The 22,152-nt window shown below is 38.4% G+C and overlaps 1 protein-coding gene across 2 annotated transcripts in view; it reads right to left on the bottom strand.

The window, feature by feature from the left end:
• The window catches only part of NSF (N-ethylmaleimide sensitive factor, vesicle fusing ATPase), a 170,171-nt gene that overhangs the window by 78,795 nt on the left and 69,224 nt on the right, over positions 1-22,152 (bottom strand). For both annotated transcript variants that reach the window (XM_004374265.1, XM_023729398.1), the window contains exon 9: positions 5,658-5,857. In XM_004374265.1, coding sequence (XP_004374322.1) covers positions 5,658-5,857 — 200 coding nt within the window. The remainder of the gene's footprint in view (positions 1-5,657; positions 5,858-22,152) is intronic.

Raw genomic sequence — 22,152 nt, 5'->3', positions numbered from 1 at the left:
GGGATTGGACTGGACTGTGGGACATAAAGTGATACTCGTGAGGAGTGTGCCTCTTAGTTCAAATAGATACAAGAGACCAAAGGGGCAGCTTCTGTCCAGAGGTGAGATGGGAAGGCAGAGAGGGTTAGGAGCTGGTTGAACGGACATGGGGAATCAGGGGTGGAAAGGAGGAGTGGGGAGAACCATTAGGGTCACATAACAATGTATGTATAAATTTTTGTATGGGAGACTAACTTGAAATGTAAACTTCATTTAAAGTACAACAATAAAAAAATAAAAATTAAAAACAAGAACTTCAAAACAAAAGTTTTTATCAAAAACAGATAAAACACTGTATAACCCAACAATCCCATTCCTTCGTTTATAGCAGTTCTGTTCATAATTGCCAAAAACTGGAAACTACCCAAATGTCCTTCAGTGGGTGAATGAATAAACAAACTGTGGTACATCCATAGAATGGAATACAAGTCAGCAATAAAAAGGGACATTTGATACATGGAAAAACTTGGATGAATCTCAAAGGCATTATGCCCAGTGAAAGCCAGTCTCAAGAGGTTACATACTGTATGATTCTACTAATATGACATTCTTGAAAAGACAAAACTATAGGAATCAGTAGTTACCAGGGGTTATGGGTGGCAGGAAGGTGACTACAAAGAGGCAGCATGAGGTAGTTTTTTGAGGAGATGTAAGTGTTCTGTACCTTAATTTTGGTGGTGGTTACAAGAATCTATGTTGTTGTCGCGTTCCATCAAGTAGATTCTGACTCATAACAACCCTAGAGGATAGAGTAGAACTGCCCTGTAGGGTTTCCTAGCCTGTAATCTTTTTAAAATTTTTTTTTATTCTACTTTAGATGACCATTTACAGAATAGTTTCTCATTAAAGTTAGTACACATATTGTTTTATGACACTGGTTAACAACCCCACGACATGTCAACACTCTCCCTTCTTGACCCTGGGTTCCCTATTACCAGCTTTCCTGTCCCCTCCTGCCTTCTAGTCCTTGTCCCTGGGCTGTTGTTGTGCCCCATTAGTCTTGTTTTGTTTTATGGTCCTGTCTAATCTTTGGCTGAAGGGTGAACCTCGGGAGTGACTTCATTACTGAGCTAAAAGGGTGTCCAGGGGCCAGGGTTTCTCCAGTCTCTGTCATGCCAGTAAGTCTGGTCTTTTTTTGTGGGTTAGAATTTTGTTCTACATTTTTTTCCAGGTCTATCCAGGACCCTCTGTTGTGATTCCTGTCAGAGCAGTCAGTGGTGGTAGCCGGGCACCATCTAGTTGTACTGGACTCAGTCTGGGGAGGCCATGGCAGTTGTGGTCCATTAGTCCTCTGGACTAATCTTCCCCTTGTGTCTTGTTTTCTTCATTCCCCCTTCTAGCCTATAATCTTTACAGGAGCAGGTTACCAGGTCTTTTCTTCTGCGGAGCCACTGTTGGGTTTGAGCTACTGACCTTTCGGTTAGCAGCTGAGTGCTTAACCATTGTCCCACCAGCGCTCCTACATGTATCTGTACGTGTGTAAAAATTCAAAGAACTGTACACCCGAAGAGAACAAAACTCAATTTTACTGCATTATAATTTAAAAAAAAAAAACCAGATAGAAGATCTTATAATACTTAAATTCTATTATTCATATTTGGACTGGTGTCCATTCTTTAATGAAATTCTATACAATATGATAGTCACAGGTCCATCAGGACTTCTAAAATTTAACTGTTGTTGTTAGGTGCTGTCAAGTCAGTTCTGACTCATAGGGACCCTACAGGACAGAGTAGAACTGCCCCATAGGGTTTCCAAGCAGTGGCTGGTGGATTTGAACTGCCAACCTTTTAGTAAACAGCAGAGCTCTGAATTACTATGCCACCAGGGCTCCTTAAAATTTAACTAGGCTTTATTTTTTTTCCCCTGAACATTACTTAGAAACTGTTTTCCTTCCACAAATGTTTTAAAAACTATAATCTTAAAAAAAAATCAACTTCACTTCTTTCATTGTATTTATGTCTGACGATAAATAGCAGCTTGCTGCTGAAAAAAAAAATTGAACACCAAAAACTTTTCATCTTTCCATCTATAGAAAAAACTGGGGATGAGGAACTGGAACTACAATCTCAGCTTTGCCAAATCACATTATGTACTAAGCCCCAAAACCCAAACCCGTTGCTGTCGAGTTGATTCTGATTCATGACGACCCTATAGGACAGAGTAGAACTGCCCCATAGAGTTTCCAAGGAGCACCTGGTGGATTGGAACTGTCAACCTCTTGGTTAGCAGCCTGAGCTCCTTAACCACTGTGCCACCAGGGCTCCTTCTATGTACTAGGGTATTAATTTTTTGCAATCTTCTGTGCAAAACATGGACAGTCCTGTTAGTGACTGAAAAATTGTGAGATTTAATATTATTTTTAAAGGACATTTTTATTCAAGGTTGCCTGCCCAATATGGCATGAAACAAAAAGCTGCTATTAATGTAAGAATTTTGCTGTCAATGTGTCTTGTGTTGACACTGGAATTATAGCTTCCTTCTCAGTCCAACCTCAAAAATCACCTAGTTGCACAGGGAAGCCACAGACAATAAGAACACTGTGCTTCATTAAATGATCGCGGAGGCAATCTGTCCTAAACACAATTCAGTACAATTTTGACCTTTTCAGCACCTTACTAATCTTGTGACCTGTCATCAGGTCCCTCCCCCCAACCTAGTCAGTGCAATAACAACAATTTTTACAGGTGTGTTACTTAAATAAAGGCAAGTGCTTATTCCAACAAATTAGTAATCAGGTAAGGAAGATGTCAAGATTAATGTTCACAGATTAATCCAGCTGAATCACCAATAAACTCTTTATCAAAGGGTTTAAATCTCCACCATACAATCCTCTTCAATTCATTGGTTTCTAGCTCTGTTCTCACCATCTGCAAAGACTTTTCCCCCAAAAACAGATCTGATGTTATTGAGCTGCTGGCAACAGTCTTCGAAAGCAGCTGTTCTATATTTAACTAGTTTGACCTATATGCAAGTGTTCATCTCCGTCAGCCTGGATTGTCCAGAATCACAGAGGTAATGCTTTTCTTTATTATGTAACACACATATACCCTCCATGGGGTCATCAGCTGAGTATGTCAAGCCATTTTCAAGATATAAAGATTGAGAAAGGTATAACTGGAAAGACTGGCTATGATTAACATCTACCTTGAAGTTCTTGGCCAACCAAGGTTCATCATTAGCAGTGTCATATTTTAGGAGCCCTGGTGGTGCAGTGGTTAAAGTGCTCAACTGCTAGCAAAAAGATCAGTGGCTCGAAACCACCAGTGGCTCCTCGGGAGAAAGATGTGGCAGTCTGCTTCCGTAAAGATTCACAATCTTAGAAACACTACCAGGTCGCTATGAGTCAGAATCCATACAACAGCAGTGGGTTTGGTTTTTTTTTGGAGTGTCATGTTTTAAAACAGAACCAAAGTTATCTATGCAGCCATGTCGAAACCATCACAACTGAGATTATATAAAATGTTTCTTTATAGGGCATTTTAACCCACCTGCGCTTAGTATCTAATCCTCAGTATAGCATCAAGGTCCACTAAACCCAATTTTAGTTTTTAGATTTTTTTTAAGAGCAGACCTATTTTTAAGGATTGATAGTTCATGACTTTTATTATTTCTTAGAGGTCTTCCAAAGAACAAAAAGGAAAATATATATTTTTTAATAGAATAAAGCTCATTCTATCTTATAATTACCATCTGAGTCCACTGGACCGTTTTATAAGTCTAAGATCCTTTATAAGATCTTAGTGAGCTTATTTTACTTACATCTTAAAACATTTTGCTATTTCATCATCCTAGAAATGATTTCATCATCACTCATCATTTATTTCCAACTGCACTAAAAACGATTAAAATAATAGGAAAATGAAAGAAGGGTGAAATTGCCTATAGGAATAATGCAATAGTGAAATAAATCATCACCATGACATAATCTTTCAGTTTTTTATTGTGTTGCCCAAAGTATTGCAACATCTTTCAAGCAAGTATACAAGAAGTCTGGAGACACTAATGCCTGATTTTAGCTTTTATTGAACGGTTGAGAATTTAGATTTTATTTCCTACCCATAATGGCAAAGAAAAGTGAAAGAGAAAGATGCTTCACAATCACTAGATGAATCAGAAGATGAATGCAAAGAGAGACACAGCAGGACTTGAGATCCTAATGAAGGTGGTGAAATTGATCAAATAAGTAAACGCTCAGATTCTGTAACTTCAGATGATGATATCCAACAGGAATTTTCTCAAACTCAAGAACTGATGAGTGGATGATATATTTCTAAAGATTAAAAAGGAAAAATGGCATTCTCATCCAGTTACTTAAACAACAGGAAGTTTTCATTGCACGATATTCTGTGAAAAGAAACTGGACCACCCCATTTTGCTAAAAGGACACGTGACAGTCAGTATTCTGTCATTTTTTATTTCATTTGTGCACTAAAATTTCTGTGCAAATCCCTTCTGGCCTGGATTGTGGGAGCATCCCTTGGGGTTTGTTTATGTCTGACAACCCTGTGGTATCCCTAGCGCAGGACTAATTTCTTAATTAATTTCTCAACTTGGGGGTCACAGGCCACATAGGTCATATGTACTCAAATCCAAAACCAGCATGAGTCAAGAATCCATGGTTTAGAATCCCTAAGGGAGTGTCCCCAGCTCCCACTCCAGAACCCAGGCAGATAAACGTTTCTGTTATTTCTCTGTGCTGGCAGACAGGTATTTTCTACTCTTTTTGCTGAGGGCACAACCCTTTGAAGGTTGCATGTCTTAGTCCACACCTTAAGTGGATTTAAGGATTCATTTACTGCCCTCAAGTGAGTGTTACAACTCAAACCCACAGGTTACCAAGGCCAAAAGCTTCAGCTCACATCCTTACTACTCTAATTTTCAGAATTTTCTTTTCATTTCCAGAGATTTTCCTTTCTTTCTTGAGAGCTCAACTACGCATTTAAAATAATTTTAGTTGTATTTTACCCAGTATTTGAAGGTGTTTGTAGAAGGAAGCTTTTCAAGTTACTTAGTCTACCGTATTGCCAGAACCAGAAATCCCATGGCACTGTTTTTAAATTTTCTGTCAATGAAATACGTTAATATCAGTAAACTGTGGTTTGATTTTTAATTAATTTTATTTTTTCTAAGATCAAAATCAAGCTTTCCTTTCACCCCTGGCAACTCAATCCTGTCATTCTACAACTGAGCTGACTCAGCGTTAAGTATGCTAACCTTCTGCACGTGGACCTAACATACATATAATTCTGCAAGTCTATTTATGGATTTAATTTCTCCTTTTTTCAAAGGATAAATGAGTTCAAGTCTCTGGAAGCAATGTGGAATAGAAGTGTCACCTAAAAAGATAGTCATGATCTGTGTTTGCAAATCCTTTGGCTTATACAATCATCCTCCTTTGTATTATGAATGCACGGGTAATGACATCTGCTCACATCATGTATATCCTCTATAATCTCTAGCTCAGTGCCATACATAAACTAGGTACTAAATAAATTTTACCAGCAAGTCATTTCAAAATATAGAACACAGTAACAAGTTTTCCACCATAAATTTGGGTTTCATTTATCATATAAGCAATAACAAGCTCTTATAAATCATAATTATATTCACATTACCCTCCTTTGCTCCTCTTCAGCATCAGCGAAGAGTTTACGAATGTTAGCCTCTGATTCTCCCACATATTTGTTAAGGATTTCTGGTCCATTGACCACTTTGGGCTCTCTTGCATTTAACATCTTGCCAATCTGTCGAGCCAGAAGAGTCTTACCACATCCTGGGGGCCCGTATAACAGGATGCCTTTAACATGTTTGCAACCTAAAAAGGAAAACAAAACAGTCTTACATCAACTAACTAAAATCCCAGTAAGACATCTAAAGGAAAGTTCTCTTTCCCCTTCATATGCATTTTAGGAAAAATACATCAACGCCTTTATTTAACATATATTACTATCTATGTGCCATGAACAGAACAACAAGAACAACTGAAGCTCTTCTTTATAGAAAAGCCAGAAACAATTCCTACACCAGCACTAATGTTTGAGGGAAAATGCTGCCAATTAAAGGTCTTTGTGAAGTATACTTCAACTATCATTTAGAATAAACACTTTTAACTCTGAAAATATCTCTTTGATCTAAATACCTAACTAGGAAATATTACTTATTTTTCATTATCCTTTAATTTAAGGTTGGGGGAAAAGATCTGTTTCAGGCAAATCTAACCCAAAACAAATCTATTATGATACAGCAGGCTATAGAAACCATACCTTAGTCATGTCTGCGTTGGATGGGTATAGGACAATCCACAGAATCCAGATGGATATTACAGACTTTGTGGATAAAGTTTAATAATCTTACTTTGTGTGACTAATGCTAAGTGAGGCACATGCTTTCTCAGGGCAATACAGATGAAGATGAAATGTCAAAAGAGTAGTACTCAATAATTTTCTAGGCAAGTATTTCTAAATGCCTTAAAGGTATTGTTAACAACAGCAAAACAGCAAGACTGATGATCTAGACACCGCAGGATTTCTTTAGCCAACTCCACACGAGCATTGACTCCATTTTTCTTAAGATCATAATGACCTGTGGTCTCTGTTTACTCACTCTAGGAATCCTCACCTTTCTAGCAGTTTCATAGTTAAGATGTATGACTCCTTTCTGAAGAGTTTTTTCTTTATACTACACCAAAAAAAAGCACTCTGGGAAATAATTACTAGATTTCAGTGTTACACTCAAAACTACAGGTGAAAAAGAAAATTTCTGGAAACGTAATATAAACCATGTGTTTCCATGGAAAACGGTTTGTCCTTATTTGGGATGAAAACCTTAAAAACTATATCTTTAAGAAAAATTAAAATAATATACACTTAATGCTTTAATATTTAAAGTAAATCACAACTCTACCAGAAACTTCAGATTCTGAGAAGGCAGGCCCTTTGGGTTGCCAGCGTGGTCATTACTTCTATCTTTATTTCAAGAAAGGACTCCCTTTTAAGTCCTTGAAAGTAATGAGCTCTGCGCTTATAGTTAGCCTTATAGAAACACGGGGAACTTAATGGAAACCCTTGTAGGCTTAGAGTCTTAACCCTTCTCATCATAGTGCAAATTCTCACCCCAAGAACCATGATCCAAAAAGAGCCTTTGCCCATTCTTTCAACCAAGTGGCAGAGAGGTAAGTGGATAAGCTTTGAGCTTCTCCTAGAGGCTGAAATCACCAAGTACTGCCAGCATCCCAGCCACTGAAACACATCTGATGAGGACTTTTGAAACCTGGTTCCTCGACTTCCCCTCCAAAATAACTGCTACCATCATGATTTGAAAGTATTCATATAGCTAAACCATACAGGAGCATAGTGGTGACACAGGCACAGACAGAAAGAGCCAGAAAGGAGGAAATGATGACTTGCTGAGTACCTACGAAGTACCAGACCCTATCCTCATCTCTAGTTTCTTCTTCACTTTCTCCAATTGTATCAACTCCTCCTAACCAAACTTCCTTCCATATTAAGCCACACTTTCTTTCAATGATTCTCAACTCCTTGGTCTTCCTATACTTCTGTTATACCCATCCCATGAGCCTTCAACACAGTATGACTTTACAGCACCTACGCATTGCCCACAGAGCACAACTGGAGAAAACTACACCACTGAGCTGATGGATATCCCCACAATTTCATGCTATTCAATTTCAGTTCTACTCTCACCGCTTTCTCAATAGTACATTCACCCTTTACTTTGTCAGCTCATTTCCTATTGTCCTTGGTAATTATCCAGGTCTTTACCATTCTTCTCAAGAGCCTCTTCATGCCATTTCTCAGAGATGACCTTGGTTCCTACTTCACACATTTTTTAAAAAATAGACTATCAGCCATGAACTCCCTTTGGTTCCTTGCTCCTCTACCTACAAATTTATCTGCAGACACATCATTCTCAATCTCAACCTTGGTCTCAGATGAGAAGTTCCTTTTTCTTATCCAAGGTTTAAATTGCAATTATTTGTTTATATATTTTCTTTTCTATTTGACTGTAAACTATTCAAGGGCAGGTATTGCCTCATTAACCCTGAATCGCAAACACCCAGCATAATGCACTCAATAAGTGAGTGAACTACAAAACTCAAAGAAAATGAGGGAAAGAAGATCACTTCTAATAATTATTTGAAGTTCTTAATTTATGGAACAGTGTTTACTTTCATAGCTGAATTAATCTGGATACCTAAAAAACACATTGCAATGATGAGGATTTTGCAAATTTAGCAAAACAAACTACATAATATATAAATACTTGAGCCTTATCTATGTAACTGTTTTTGTACATGGAAAATGCTCAATTTAATGTGTTTTGAATTAAGTTGACTCAAAGTTTATAAAATGAACAATTCACAAACTATTACCATGAAAGCTTAAAGAAAAGGAGAGAAAATGCATGTCCATGGAAATAATTACGTGTAATACAGACTTCTGAAATGACAGAATCTATTCGATATAATATCAACAGGCATGTCACAGAAGTTCTAGTCTGCATTAGAACTGTAATTCTCTTAGAGGCTCAAGAAAGCACATCAAAAACATACACTGGGAAAAAAAAGCCTTCCCTAAGAAAAGAACTTAGATAGATATAGATACAGATATATAGATATAGATATCGATACATGAAGATTTTCAAAATCCACTTCCACAAAGGAAGTACTTACTTGAATAAGCAGTGGAAATGGGACTTGGTTGTTCTTATTATCATTGCCTATTCTGACTTATTAAATAAGCATTGGTCTATAATTTTAAATGAGTCACAAAAACTCTTCATAAGTAATTCTATTCAACAAAGGTATATTAAGCTCCTATTTGGACCAGGCACTAAGCTAGGTGTTAGGGATACAAAGATGAAAAAGGTAGTCCCTAGCTGCAGGGCGTTCCTGGTTTAGTAGAAAAGACAGAAATAAAAGTAGGTTATTTATAATATAACATATCAGAGATACGTCACATGAATAAGGAAGACTAAAGAAGAATTGATGCCTCTGAATTATGGTGTTGGCAAAGAATATTGAATCTACCATGGACTGCCAGAAGAATGAACCAATCTGTCTTGGAAAAAGTACAGCCAGAACGCTCCTTAGAAGCAAGGATGGCAAGACTTTGTCTCACATACTTTGGACACGTTATCAGGAGGGATCAATTCCTGGAGAAGGACATCATGCTTGGTAAAACAGAGGGTCAGCGAAAAAGAGGAAGACCCTCAATGAGACAGACTGACACAGTGGCTGCAATGATGGGCACAAACATAGCAACAATTGTGAGGATGGCCCAGGACCCGGCAGTGTTTCGTTCTGTTGTACACAGGGTCACTATGAGTTGGAACTGACTTGATGGCACCTAACAACAACAACAATCAGAGATATGTATTAAATGTTTTTGGAACCTAGCCAAGAGAGACTGATTCAGAGCACAAAATCAGGGATGGACATGGGAAAGAGGTAACCTTCAATCTGGGTCTTGAAGGATGAGTAAGAGGTGAATGACTGGGCAAGGGAGAGGAAACGGCACCCTAAAGAGAGAGAATAGCATGATGAAAGGCATAGAGGTATGGACACAGAAGCTGTCCTTCCAAAACAGACAGTAATAAGGTGCTGTGGCTAGAGCTTTGGAGGTGAAGAGAGAGGGGCGCTTGAAGATAAGGCTGACAGATTAAGCCAGAACTTCACTGTGGAAAGCCTTGACACCAAGCCCAGGAGTTTTTAACTTGTTTCATAGGTGATGGGAAGTCATCTGAGGTGTTTAATCACACCGAAGTTAAGTGTTTAAAAGATAACTCTGGTGGTAGGGTGGAGAAGGACTAGAGAACAAAGAGGCAGAGGGTGGAAGTCCAGTTGGAGGAATGTTCTTAACCTTTTTGAGGGCTCACTGCCCCACTGGCTGGCTCTGGATTTTCGCCTAGTTAAGCGTTAAAATCCTTCCACCTCCACTAGAGGCATATGAATAATAAATGGGGCCAGAGGCCTCAGGAGGACACCCCTAAGCCCTGATGATGCCCCTGCTTTCTCCTGAGCTTCTCCTGGCTCTGCCATGGGGGAAGCCTCTGACCTCTGGCTGCTAGACTGTCTGACTGCAGAGCTGTACTGACTTCAGCTGCTACTTAAAAAAAAAAAAGTCTTTCAGGCCCCCTCACACCCGGGTATCAGTGCCTTGGGCTAGGGAACTAAATAGCAAAGGGCAGACCTGCATGGTTTGTGGCACCCCAAAACAATTACAAAAGTAACATCAAAGATCACTGATCACAGATCACTTTTTAAAGAAAAAGTTTGAAATATTGCGAGAATTACCAAAATGGGACACAGAGACACGAAGTGAGCACATGCTATTGGAAAAATGGTGCTGACAGACTTGCTCGATGCAGGGTTGCCACAAACCTTCAATTTGCAAAAAATGCAATCTATCTGCGAAGCACAATAACGCGAAGCACGATAAAATGAGGTATGCCTGTACTCAATTACTTAACTGCTTGTTTTACTAACTGATCCTATTACTCATCTTCTAAAAAATACCTAGTTTTTATTTGGCTTTTTGTTTTTGATAGTCTAAGTTTTATTTATTTATTTTTGATAGTCTAGGTTTTGTTTTATTTTTTATTTTTATTGATGTAATTAAATGAAGTTTACATTTCAAGTTAGTCTCCCATACAGTTTTTTTTTTAACATACATTGTTATGAGACTCCAACCGCTCACCCCATTCTGCGACAGCACACTCCTCCCCTCCGCCCCTGATTCCCCATGAACATTCAATCAGCTCCTAACTCTCTGTGCCTTCCCCTCTAACCTCTGGACAAAAGCCGCCCCTTTGGTCTCCTAAATCTACTTGTCTAAGAGGCACATTCTTCACGAGTATCACTTTATGTCCCACAGTCCAGTCCAATTCCTGTCTGAAGAGTTGGCCTCAGAAATTGTTTTAGTTCTGGGGTGATGGAGAGACCAGAGGCCACTAGTTTTTATTTGGATGAGGCACAAACATATAACAACTCTTGGACAACTCTTGGTTATAGTGATATACAGGAAGGCGGCTGAGTAAAGTATAATCAAAAAATGGCCAAACTAGATTTATAGATTTGGTTTTGGAATTTAAGTTGCTGATCATATTTGAATACAGGAGTAAATGAAGTTCAAGGATATTGTTTTCTTTCATTCATTTAACAAATGATGTATTTGGTGGTGGGAAGATGAGGAAGTTCTTTTCTGGTTGCTTCTATTTTCTCAGTGAAATAGGATTCCAGGTCATCAGCTGTTGGTGAGGATGAAGGAAGGGAAGAGGAGGTGTTGGAGGTTTGAGGAGAGTGGGGAAGGTGTGAACTAGTCATCTCAGGGAACAGGAGAGTAAACTGACTAGGCGAGGGAAATACGGAAGGGAAGTCAGGAAATACCGATTCCAGGAAATATTGAGGGCCCTTTTGAGATTTGGTTCATAAATTTAAAGTGAGATTAGACACCATGGTTTTCTGCTTTTCTTAAGCTATATTTAGCAGCCAGGGTACAGGAACAGAGTAGGCAGGAAGCTGAGAAACATAAACACCAGGAGCTTTGCCACATACTATAGAAAAAGAGGGGTAAGGCTGCTGCGCGTGTATGTAAGGAGGATAAAAATGTTAAACCATGGCTGGGTGAGAAGGGAAGAGAGGACAAAAATGTTAAGCGTTAAGAGTAAATGAATGGGAGGATCCAGAGGAATCAAACTTGCTAGAGTTGCGGGGGAGGGGAATGCTAGAAGTAAGCAAGGAAAAAATAGGAGGTAACTAGAGAGTAGAATGCTATAAACTGAGATCCCAGAGATGGTGTGGCTATTGGTAATGAAAACACCTTGGGTATGACCAGAGTGGATGGCTAGGGTGGGGTGAAGGAAAGGTTTATTGGAAGTAGAGAAGTCAGGAAAAGTTTACTGGAAGCAAGGAGGTAAAAAAAAAGGTGAAGTCTGATTATCAAAAGGATCATCTACATAGATGCTAAAGTCACCAATGACACACAGGTAAATAAAACACACACAATGAAGTCTGCACTTAGGAGATGCAAGTAAGATAGACAGCTTCTTTATTTGGCCCCCCTGTTCATTTCGATCTAGCAGGGCTTCTTTCCCTCTCTCACACATTGTTCTCCGAATATTAGTGACGAGAAGTGTTAGTGTTTATTAATGTATCACTTTGTAACAGCTATTATTCAAAGCTATAATTCAATGGCAAAGGAATAAGCAGAGCAAATGATAATACCATTGTTTACTAAAGACTTAAGTGAGAGACACTGGAACTTCACTATAAGATTATATGCTGTGAAGAATTTAGTATAAGGTTGATTTGTATCTCATTCTAGACACCTTTATCAAAAAGCATTTTAAATGATCTCCTAGAATATGAACCACAAAGACTGCATTTTAATTATGTTTCACAATAGATGTGTGTCAAAAGGCTGTAAGTATAATTTGTGGTCAGATGCCAGACAGGTGAAAACTGACTGGATTAAATGCACTAGGAAATAAACCAGGTGAAAAACCTCTAGAGAACATTAAACATTACTAACTAGGAGCGTCAACTTTCTGATCAGTGGTTCTCAGGCTTGTATTTCACAAACTAGCAAAAGAACATATTTTTTTAAGCTGGGGAGAAATACTATCATTGCATTGCCTAGTTTTTATTTTGCAAGGTAAAGATTTCTTAAAAAAAAAAAAATCAAACCTGATATCACCACCATTTCATATAGGAACATATATTTTAATATCTAACGGTAGGACATAATATCAGAATAAAAGACAGCCCTCTGTATTAAATATGTATTTTTATGTATGTTGTTAACAATGGGGACTCTGAAGTCAACTTGCTTGGGATTCAAATCCTGGTTCTTTCACTTACTAGTTGTATAATCTTTGCAAGTTATTTAACCTTCCTAGACCCCAGTTCCTTATCAATAAATTGGAAATAACAGTAGTAACTACCTCAGAGGACTAATATGAGGATTAAGTATAATGCACATAAAGCATTTAGCATACTTGCTGGCACATAGCAAGAGTGCGTAAATATTGGTTATTTTTACGATTAGCTTACTTTTATCATCTTGCTGTAGATGAGTGATAAAATGGAACGAGGCCGCCAACTGGTATGTGGGAATTAGGTCACTGTTACCAAAAACAAAAACAAAAGAAACCAAACCCACTGCTGTCAAGTCTGTTTCGACTCACAGTGACCCTACAGGACAGAGAAGAACTGCCCCACAGGATTTCCAAGGAGCAGGTGGTGGATTCGAACTGACGACCCTTTGGTTAGCAGCCAGTCTCTTAACCACTACGCCACCGGGGCTCCGAGGTCACTGTTAGGTGGCTGTAAACCTTGAAAACAAATGACTGTTTCACTTACCAAATTTTTCTGAGACTGGCTATTGTGACCGTCTGGCCCCTTAAAACTTTGTTTAACACTATTGTCACTTAAACTTTGCAAAATATACTGCCCATAACACTAATGAATCTCAAGCTCTAAATTAACATAGTAGTCAATGAGGTGGACCACTGCAGTTTCACAAAGATTTTAACAGAGTCTCAGTAAGTCAGGATTCTCTGTAGCTTTAGCCTCTCTTTCAGGCAGACTAATATCTGGGTCAATCCTGCCTGTTTCTCTTATGCCTCAGCAGAGTCAATCCACAGCTATTTCTCAAGATTTCCAAGCTCATTTAGGGTCAATATGCAGCCTAAATGGGGCCCTGGTGGCACAGTGGTTACGAGCTTGGCTGCTAACCAAAAGGTCAGCAGGTCAAATCCACCAACTACTCCTTGGAAACCCTCTGGGGCAGTTCTACTCTGTCCTATAGGGTTGCTATGAGTTGAATCGACTTGACGGCAATGGGTTTGATTTTTTTTTTTTTTTTTAAATGTAGCCTAAATATACCATGGACTGCCAGAAGAACGAACAAATCTGTTTTGGAAGAAGTACAGCCAAGAATGCTCCTTAGAAGCAAGAATGGTGAGACTTCATTTCGTGTACTTTGGGCATGTTATCAGGAGGGACCAGTCCCTGGAGAAGGATATCATGCTTGGTTAAGTACAGGGTCAGCAAAAGAGAGGAAAACCCTCAATGAGATGGATTGACACAGTGGCTGCAACAATGGGCTCAAGCACATGTGAGGATGGTGCAGGACCGGGCAGTGTTTCGTTCTGTTATATACGGGGCTGCTATGAGTTGGAACTGATTCAACAGCACCGAAGAACAACATGTAGCCCATCCGTAAAACTAAGCTACCATGATTATCAGTTCTCCACATGTACATATCCCTCTATCCTTTTTATCCCCCCTGTTCTATCATAATAAGAATATTCTTTTCCAAAGTTTCCCTCATCCTCTCAAATGTAATCACTTTCATCATCCCTAGTCACCAGATATTACAAAGCTGCCAACCCCTTTCTTAGGGGATATACACCCTGCTCTGCCAGCTCACCTGGGATGACCTGGTCCTATTGGGAGAACGGGGGCAATTTCTAGGTACTTCACCCAAAAGGATATTTGCGATGCTAGATCACCGAAGTCCATTCCTTGCCTCTGAGTTCGAGGTGTTTAATATTATATGCCTTCTCACCTTATGTCTATCACTCTCTCAGTCGCATCAGCTATCCTCCAACAATATACAAAATTCAGAATACTGTCTGAGCTCCAGGTGCTGACAGCCGTTGATTATAATCATACACATCTTGGTGGAGAGAACTTCAAAAGGCTTTAAGGTATGTGCTAGAAACAGTTTGAAATGATTTCTGATCGAAAAATCTAAATAGAATAGGACATTACCCACTATGATAAGGTATATTCACCCCTCCCCCATGAAAATGAATACACAAAAATTTTCTTCATTGTAGTATCTTTTCTTAAAATATCTCAATGAAAAATACATAGCTTACTTCCGTAATAAAAGGAATAAACAGTAATGTTTACTCTTTACAGTCTTTTTAAAACATTATCCAAAAAAAGGGACAAGTTCGTCTTTGTTAAACTCCTCTATTTTAAAAGTAGTGATTTTTCTTTGTTTTTCTTAGATGTTATCAGTGGAAGCTGTATTGAGAAAAAATTGTCAACTTTTAGGTATCCAAGAGGGGAAAAAACTGTAGCAAACACTAATTTTACACAAGAGTAAGCAGGATGATAATAAATTAGACACGATCTCTGTCAAATTAGCGTCAAAATAAGGAGTGCTTAATTTATTTTGGGGGCAATATGATCTGTAAAAAGAAAGAAGTGTGAAGTGGGTTTTGAATGATGACTGATGTTTCAAGGGGAATCCCAAGTAGCTTCCAGTTCAAATGTAGACAGAGTCACCATGTTTGCCAGAGAAGGAGCCTATCAAAAGACTAATGGCAAGTCAGGACGTATTCACAAGTCTTGCAAGGTTCTCTCTGCAGTTGTACAAACCAGACTTGAGTGCTTAATTTTAAATAAAACATGCACTTGTAGAAAATGACACTGCAAATTAATATTTTACCTTCTGTTTTAAAGTTTGCATAATTCTAACTTCTCTTCTGGTTCATTTAAAACTTGTTAATTAGAGGTAGAGTCATGAGTGTTTTCTTAGTTCTACTTAACTTACAATTTTAGTTGTATGATACGATTATTTATTCTAAGAAACATTTAGTCTTTTCCAGTCATGCAATAAGGACTTGGAGCATAAAGTCCATCAACTCATGCTACAGGAGGGCCTTTTGTTTCTTTGTCTGTTTGAAAGACCGTCAATCAGCTTCTAAAACACATTACCATCTACGTTTGCTTACTTGTGCACTTATCACATCTTTAAGAAGAGGAAATATTTAAAGACAAAGACCACAACTCTTGACCCCATTTGAGTAGTCAGGTCTTTGATTATTCATTCTCTACGTATCATTTGTCTAGTAGGGACTTGCTGTTGCTCCACCAACTTTAAAATGCCAAGAGCACTTTGAGTTCCGTTAAGATAAAGTGAAATACCCCTATGCCCTGAGCACGAAGCAGCTGTGCAAGATGTCTACCACCTGACTGGTCTGTATCCAAATGATTCAACTGAGATTTAATATAGATCTTCTCATCAGATAGCCTAGAACTAAAGATGGGCTAGTGTAGCAACTCTCCAAACTAATCTTTGCTGACACCCCCACCCTTTTATACTCCCTTACAGGGTGTTGCCTGGTATTTCACAAATTCTTGATGACAAAGATCATGCTTTTATTATAGCAGGTCCTGCCTTGCTACTATCTGGCAGCATATATCCTTACTGGCTTCAAAATTTTACGGCTTTTCCTTTCTTCTTTTTTCCTCTGTCCCTTAGCTTCAAACCCATTTTATCTGTTGCTCTCGAGGGCCTCTGCTTTAGCTTAGAAAATATCTGTCTTCTCTAGAAGACAATTTATTCCTTCTTTGCCTACATCTGGAACATCTACTCTATCACTTCATGTTCTTCTTCTGTTCCTCAGAAATCACCTCTGTAATAAGTACCATCTCACTCTGATCACAGCTTTGTGCTCAATTCTTCAATACTTACAATAGTGGCTGTCAAACTTTAACATAAAATAGAGCTTGTTAAAACGTGTATATTTCTAAGCAACACTCCTAGAAATTCCAATTCAGTAAGTCTGGAATGGAGCTGAGGCTGAATACTTAGTAAGTGCTCCTAGGTAATTCTAATGCAGGCCAGAGGAAACTTTGAGAAATGTTGGTTATAGTTACAATTGACATTATATTAAGTTGTCTTCTTAGAGTTCTTAGGTTTTTATTTTATTTAGTGTATATATCCTCAATTAAATCATACGCTGATAAATCTTTTATTTCTTGACAAGCTATAGCTGTAGAACAGCACAGAGCTATTCTAACAAGATAAAAGTTATCAAGAATAAATGTAAGATTTCTGTACTTGAGAACAACTGGAGGAGGTATGGTTTTGTGAGAGATAACTTAGGGGTTTTTTACTCAACAGTAAATTCAATGAGTCAAGACAGAATGTGGATGTTAAAAACATTAATGCAATTTCAGCCTGCATTAAAAGAAGACTGATGTTTTGAACAAAGGTCTGTTTTACTACTTCAAGTGCTCCAATGAATTCTGGGTTTCAGAACTTAAGGTGAATATAAACAAATGGAAAAGTTCAGAGAAATGTGAATAGGATGGTAAGGGCTAAAAATCAAGTCATTAAAGGGCTGGCTGGAGGAACTAACCAGGCTGGGAGATTTAGCTTAGAGAAAAGATGGAATCTGGGGGAGTTGGGGACTGGACAGAATAGTTTTCTTCACATACCTAAAGGGCTTTTACAGGGAAGTAGGATTATTCATGTACTGTATAGTCTCATGGGGAGAGCTAGAGTTTGTAGTAGAAATAGGGATGGATTATCCAATAAGCAAGGCAAGCATGTGCTTCAGGCCTTAACAAAACAGGAGCACCAGTTGTCCGAAGCAAAGACCTATAGATGCCAAGCAGACAAGACACAAAGAACAGCGAGCGCCACAGTGGAAGGGAACTGGCAGGGCACTAAATGAAACTGATACCAGTTACAGTGTGTGAGAATGTGCTAGCCAGGAATAAAGTTCATGCAGGGTCACAAGGGCACCCACACGCAAGGTTGTTTAAGCTATGAGGCCCCTACCACTTCGACACCTTCGTTGGTATCTGTCTCCTACAGTCCCCTCTCATGTAGTTGAAAGGTTTATCCTGGCAGGTCTCTTGGGGGTATACTACTTCTTTCTAATAAACAAGAGGTGGGGGTGGCCTGTCAAGCCTAACTTTTGCTGCATTCACCTAATATGCAACTGGATCCAACATAATTGGATACTGAGCAAGGGTGGATTATATTAATAGATAACAGGTCTCTGACCCATTTTGAGAGAATCATGTTATACATCCACATCTGCTGATCCAGCAACTCCAGCCAGGAGGGCCAGCAGTGCTCTCTGCCATGATACAAACACAAGGGTATGCTCTTGCACTTGTCCTGGTAAACAACCAATGGGAACTCCACTCCCAGATGATGTGCAAAAAAAGCAAGGCAACTTGAATAAATTGACCATTGCAATGAATTCAATCAAGTTACTTTTTAACTGTACAGCATTTACGTACAGATTTATGTCCTAAGTTTTTTGTAAACAATAATATTTATAACTTTAACTTTAAAATATGTTTGGCATACACGCAGATGCAATCTAGCATACATTTAATATAATACTAAGTTTACAGATTCAGGAAAGACAAATTTTACTCATGTAGGTACATATGACTTCATAATAGAAGATAAAATACAATGCATTTTTCCCAATGTTGAGATTGCTTTATGCATAGTCCTAACTTTAATGATCACAAACTGCACAACAGAATGCTCATTTTCATCCCTGAAGAGACTAAAAAATCCTCAGCATACAACAATGCTTCAAGAAAGACTCGATTCATTATCCTTATTATGTATGGAAGTAGATACTGTTCGGCAGCTTAATTAAGATGAAATCATTGAAGAATTCATGAGAGCAAAGAATAGAAAGGAATGCTTTTAATTATAACATGTTAGAAATCAAAGATCTACCTAAAAATAAATACAGTAATTTGTTGTAACATTTATTTTCTGATCATTAAATTTTATTTTATGATACCTTTTCATTTGTTCATTTATAATTATAGCATTTATTATGAAACATGCATCAAAATTAAAGCATGAGTCATTTAAAGGAAAATTAGTGAAAGTCAATTTTTCGTTGTGGGAGATAACAGAATTTTACATTGCTCGTTGAAACAACTAAGTTCACTGACTCATTTTGCTTGTTGTAGAATATGTGAAATATTCTTTTTGTAGAAATATAGTGAAAATCTTAGTATCCTGCATCCACTAAAAATTTTATAATCCAATTCATCTCATTCCACTAAAATGGCAAACGCCACTTTTGCATTCAATTGCTAATATTATAGTCAAAAACAAGTTACATTATACATAGCTAAGACACACACACACACACACACACATACGTGTATGTATATAACTCACATATCCCATTCAAATGTGTGAGTAAGTAGAGGAGGGGACACCACAAATTATCAGTGCTTAGGGCCCTCACATTGCTTAATCTGGCCATGAGTGGAAGCTACAAGGATATACATCTCACCTTAACATAAGGAAGACTTAATTTAAACCCACAGTTGTCCAAAAATGGAATGTGCAGCCTTAGGAGAGAGTGAGTTTCCTATTATTGGAGGAATTCAAGCTTAGTTTAAGCAGCCTGGCAGAAGTTACTTAGCAGAAAGATAGAGAAGATGCAAACAAAAGACAACCGTATGAACCAGATGACTTTTAAGATCCCTTACAATGCTGAGGCTCTACAATTCCTTTGACATTACCCTGACAGAACCAGCTAGCAAAGAGAGTTTTGAAACAAATATTCCACGATGGGAAGGAAGGAGACTGAAGGCTAAGAAGGTACTAAGGAAGCTACTGCTGTAGTTCAAGTATAATTTACTGAAGCTCGGGAAAAAAAAAAAAAAGCATGCTCCAAAAGATAAGAGCAGAAAAAAACCCTAAAAGTATGCAATATCAGATTTGACAAATGCATGCAAAGCAAAGGAAAAAAAGTGAGAAACCATGACTCCAAGGACCTAGAAAATAAAGGTAGCTGGGAGGAGATAACCATTTGTGGGATGGGAAAAAACGTTTAACAAATGTAACAAAGTTCTACACACCAAGAATTCATTTCAGTATGAATTCTAATGGGAGTTAGTGAAAGCATACAGAGATATAGCCATACATAGCATATAGTAAAAGTGATCTAAAAATGACCACTAAATGCTTGGATAAAAGAAATTAATAACTCATATGAAATACTGCCTTTTGGAAATGGAATTATTCAACCTTCTCTTTGAGCAGTACAGACATGTGCTTGTGAATTGAGGGAGAAGGAAGGAGAATAAAGTGTTCTAGGCCAGTATGTTTATTGCTAAGCAAGATAAACCACTGTCCTGCGTGCCATCTGCATTTTATTTTACTTTGCTGTGTATACAGTGTATACAATGGACAAGTCTTAATTTTACATCCAGTTCTCTAGATCACAGATATTGCTAATATTTGACAAAAGAAGAGATTGTAAACTAAAGCATTTTATATACTTTTTTGCATGTTTTAAGAAATTCCTAGGAAAGACTGCTTATACTTGTTTACTAGGCTGATAATGATTAGACGGAAGAGAAGAGAGAGGGTTCTGGGCCATGATGTTCATATTTAGAAGACACTTTCAGATTAACAGCCTTTGTTACATGTATGCAGTTTATTCAATACTATTGTGTATACAGTGGACATATAAAACATTTAATCTTTGTAAAATAACACACTTTAAGTACTTTTCACAGGATTGACTGTCTTTAGAATGGAATTGATAAACTTCAACTCTTTGAGCTGGGTATTGTTTGCTCATTCGGTGGATGGGGTAGGGGGTGCAGGTGGAAGGGGTCTATACCAGTGTGTTCTTAGTGAGACAAGTTCAGTTTATCAATCCACTGTTCTGTAAGCATATTTAGTTAATACTGTTGTGTATATGAAGGGCAAACAAGTCCCTTATGTTGAAAAGTGTCTGAAATACACTAAAAGTAGAAGTAGTGAAATGATCCTTTTATAAGTGTGCTTTTGTTAAGAGTTTCTAGGAAGTCTTGTCTTCGGGGAGTGACCTTTGTTCACCCACCTCTTGGAGCTATATACATTTCTGTGACTTATTCTTTTGAGATGGAAACCCTGGTGGCATAGTGGTTAAGTGCTATGGCTGCTAACCAAAAGGTCAGCAGTTCAAATCCACCAGGCATTCCTTGGAAACTCTATGAGGCAGTTCTACTCTGTCCTATAGGGTCGCTATGAATTGGAATCGACAGCAACAGGTAACGGGTATTCTTTTGGGATAGTGGAGAAGGGAGAAGATAAGCAAAGATACAATTATAGTATCTTCATATTTATAAGACAGTTTGGGATCATAACCCATATTCTATACATGCATTTTTTGTAAAGTGCCTGGATTTATTGTGGACAAATTTCAGCCCTTATTTTGCAACAGAAAAAAAAAAAAAGCAGACTGAAGGTTTGCAACTCAGTGAAGTTAGTCTTCCCCATCTCCCTTTTCCAAGGGATAACTAGTGAATTACTCAATTTGTAAATATCCTTTTATTAAAATTAATAGAAAAGAAGCATCTCAGAAATGGAATTGCTGGTGCAGTGGTTAGGCAGTGGTGGCGCAGTGGTTAAGCGCTCGACAGCTAACCGAAAGGTTAGTGGTTCAAACCTAGCAGCGACTCCGCAGGAGAAAGATGTGGTAGTCTGTTTCCATGAAGATTATAGCCTTGTTGGGGACCATGGTCTCAGGGGACATCTAGCTCAACTGGCATAACACAGTTTATGAAGAAAATGTTCTACATCCTGCTTTAATGAGCAGTATCTGGGGTCTTGAAAGCTTGTGAGCAGACATCTAAGATACTCCACTGGTCCCACCCTGTCTGGAGCAAGGGAAAATGAAGAAAACCACAGACACAAGAGAAAGATTGGTCCAAAGGACTAGTGGACCACAATACCACAGCTTCTACCAGACTAAGCCCAGCACAACTAGATGGTGCCCAGCTACCACCAACTGCTCTGACAGGGATCACAATAGAGGGTCCTGGACAGGGCTGGAGAAAAATATAGAATAAAATTCTAACTCACGAAAAAAGACGAGACTTACTGATCTGACAGAGGCTGGAGAAACCCTAAGAGTACGGCCCCTGGACACCCTTTTAACTCAGTACTAAAGTCACTCCTGAGGTTCACCCTTCATCCAAAGATTAGACAGGCCCATAAAACAAAATGCGACTAAATGGACACACCAGCTCAGGGGCAAGGACGAGACGGCAGGAGGGGACAGGAAAGCTGGTAATGGGGAACCCAAGGTCAAGAAGGGAGAATGTTGACATGTCGTGGGATTGGCAACTAATGTGAAAAAACAATGTATGAATTAATTTTTTAATGAGAAACTAATTTGCTCTATAAACCTTCATCTAAAGCACAAAAAAGAAAAAAAAAATTCTAAAAACAGAAAAGAAGATCACAGCCTTGGAAATCCCATGGGACAGCTTCTAGTTTGTCCTCTATATAGCGT

The sequence above is a fragment of the Trichechus manatus genome, unplaced genomic scaffold, assembly GCF_000243295.1.
Source record: "Trichechus manatus latirostris isolate Lorelei unplaced genomic scaffold, TriManLat1.0 scaffold00028, whole genome shotgun sequence".
Classification (NCBI taxonomy): domain Eukaryota; kingdom Metazoa; phylum Chordata; class Mammalia; order Sirenia; family Trichechidae; genus Trichechus; species Trichechus manatus.
This window is presented reverse-complemented; position numbering and strand designations above follow the sequence as displayed.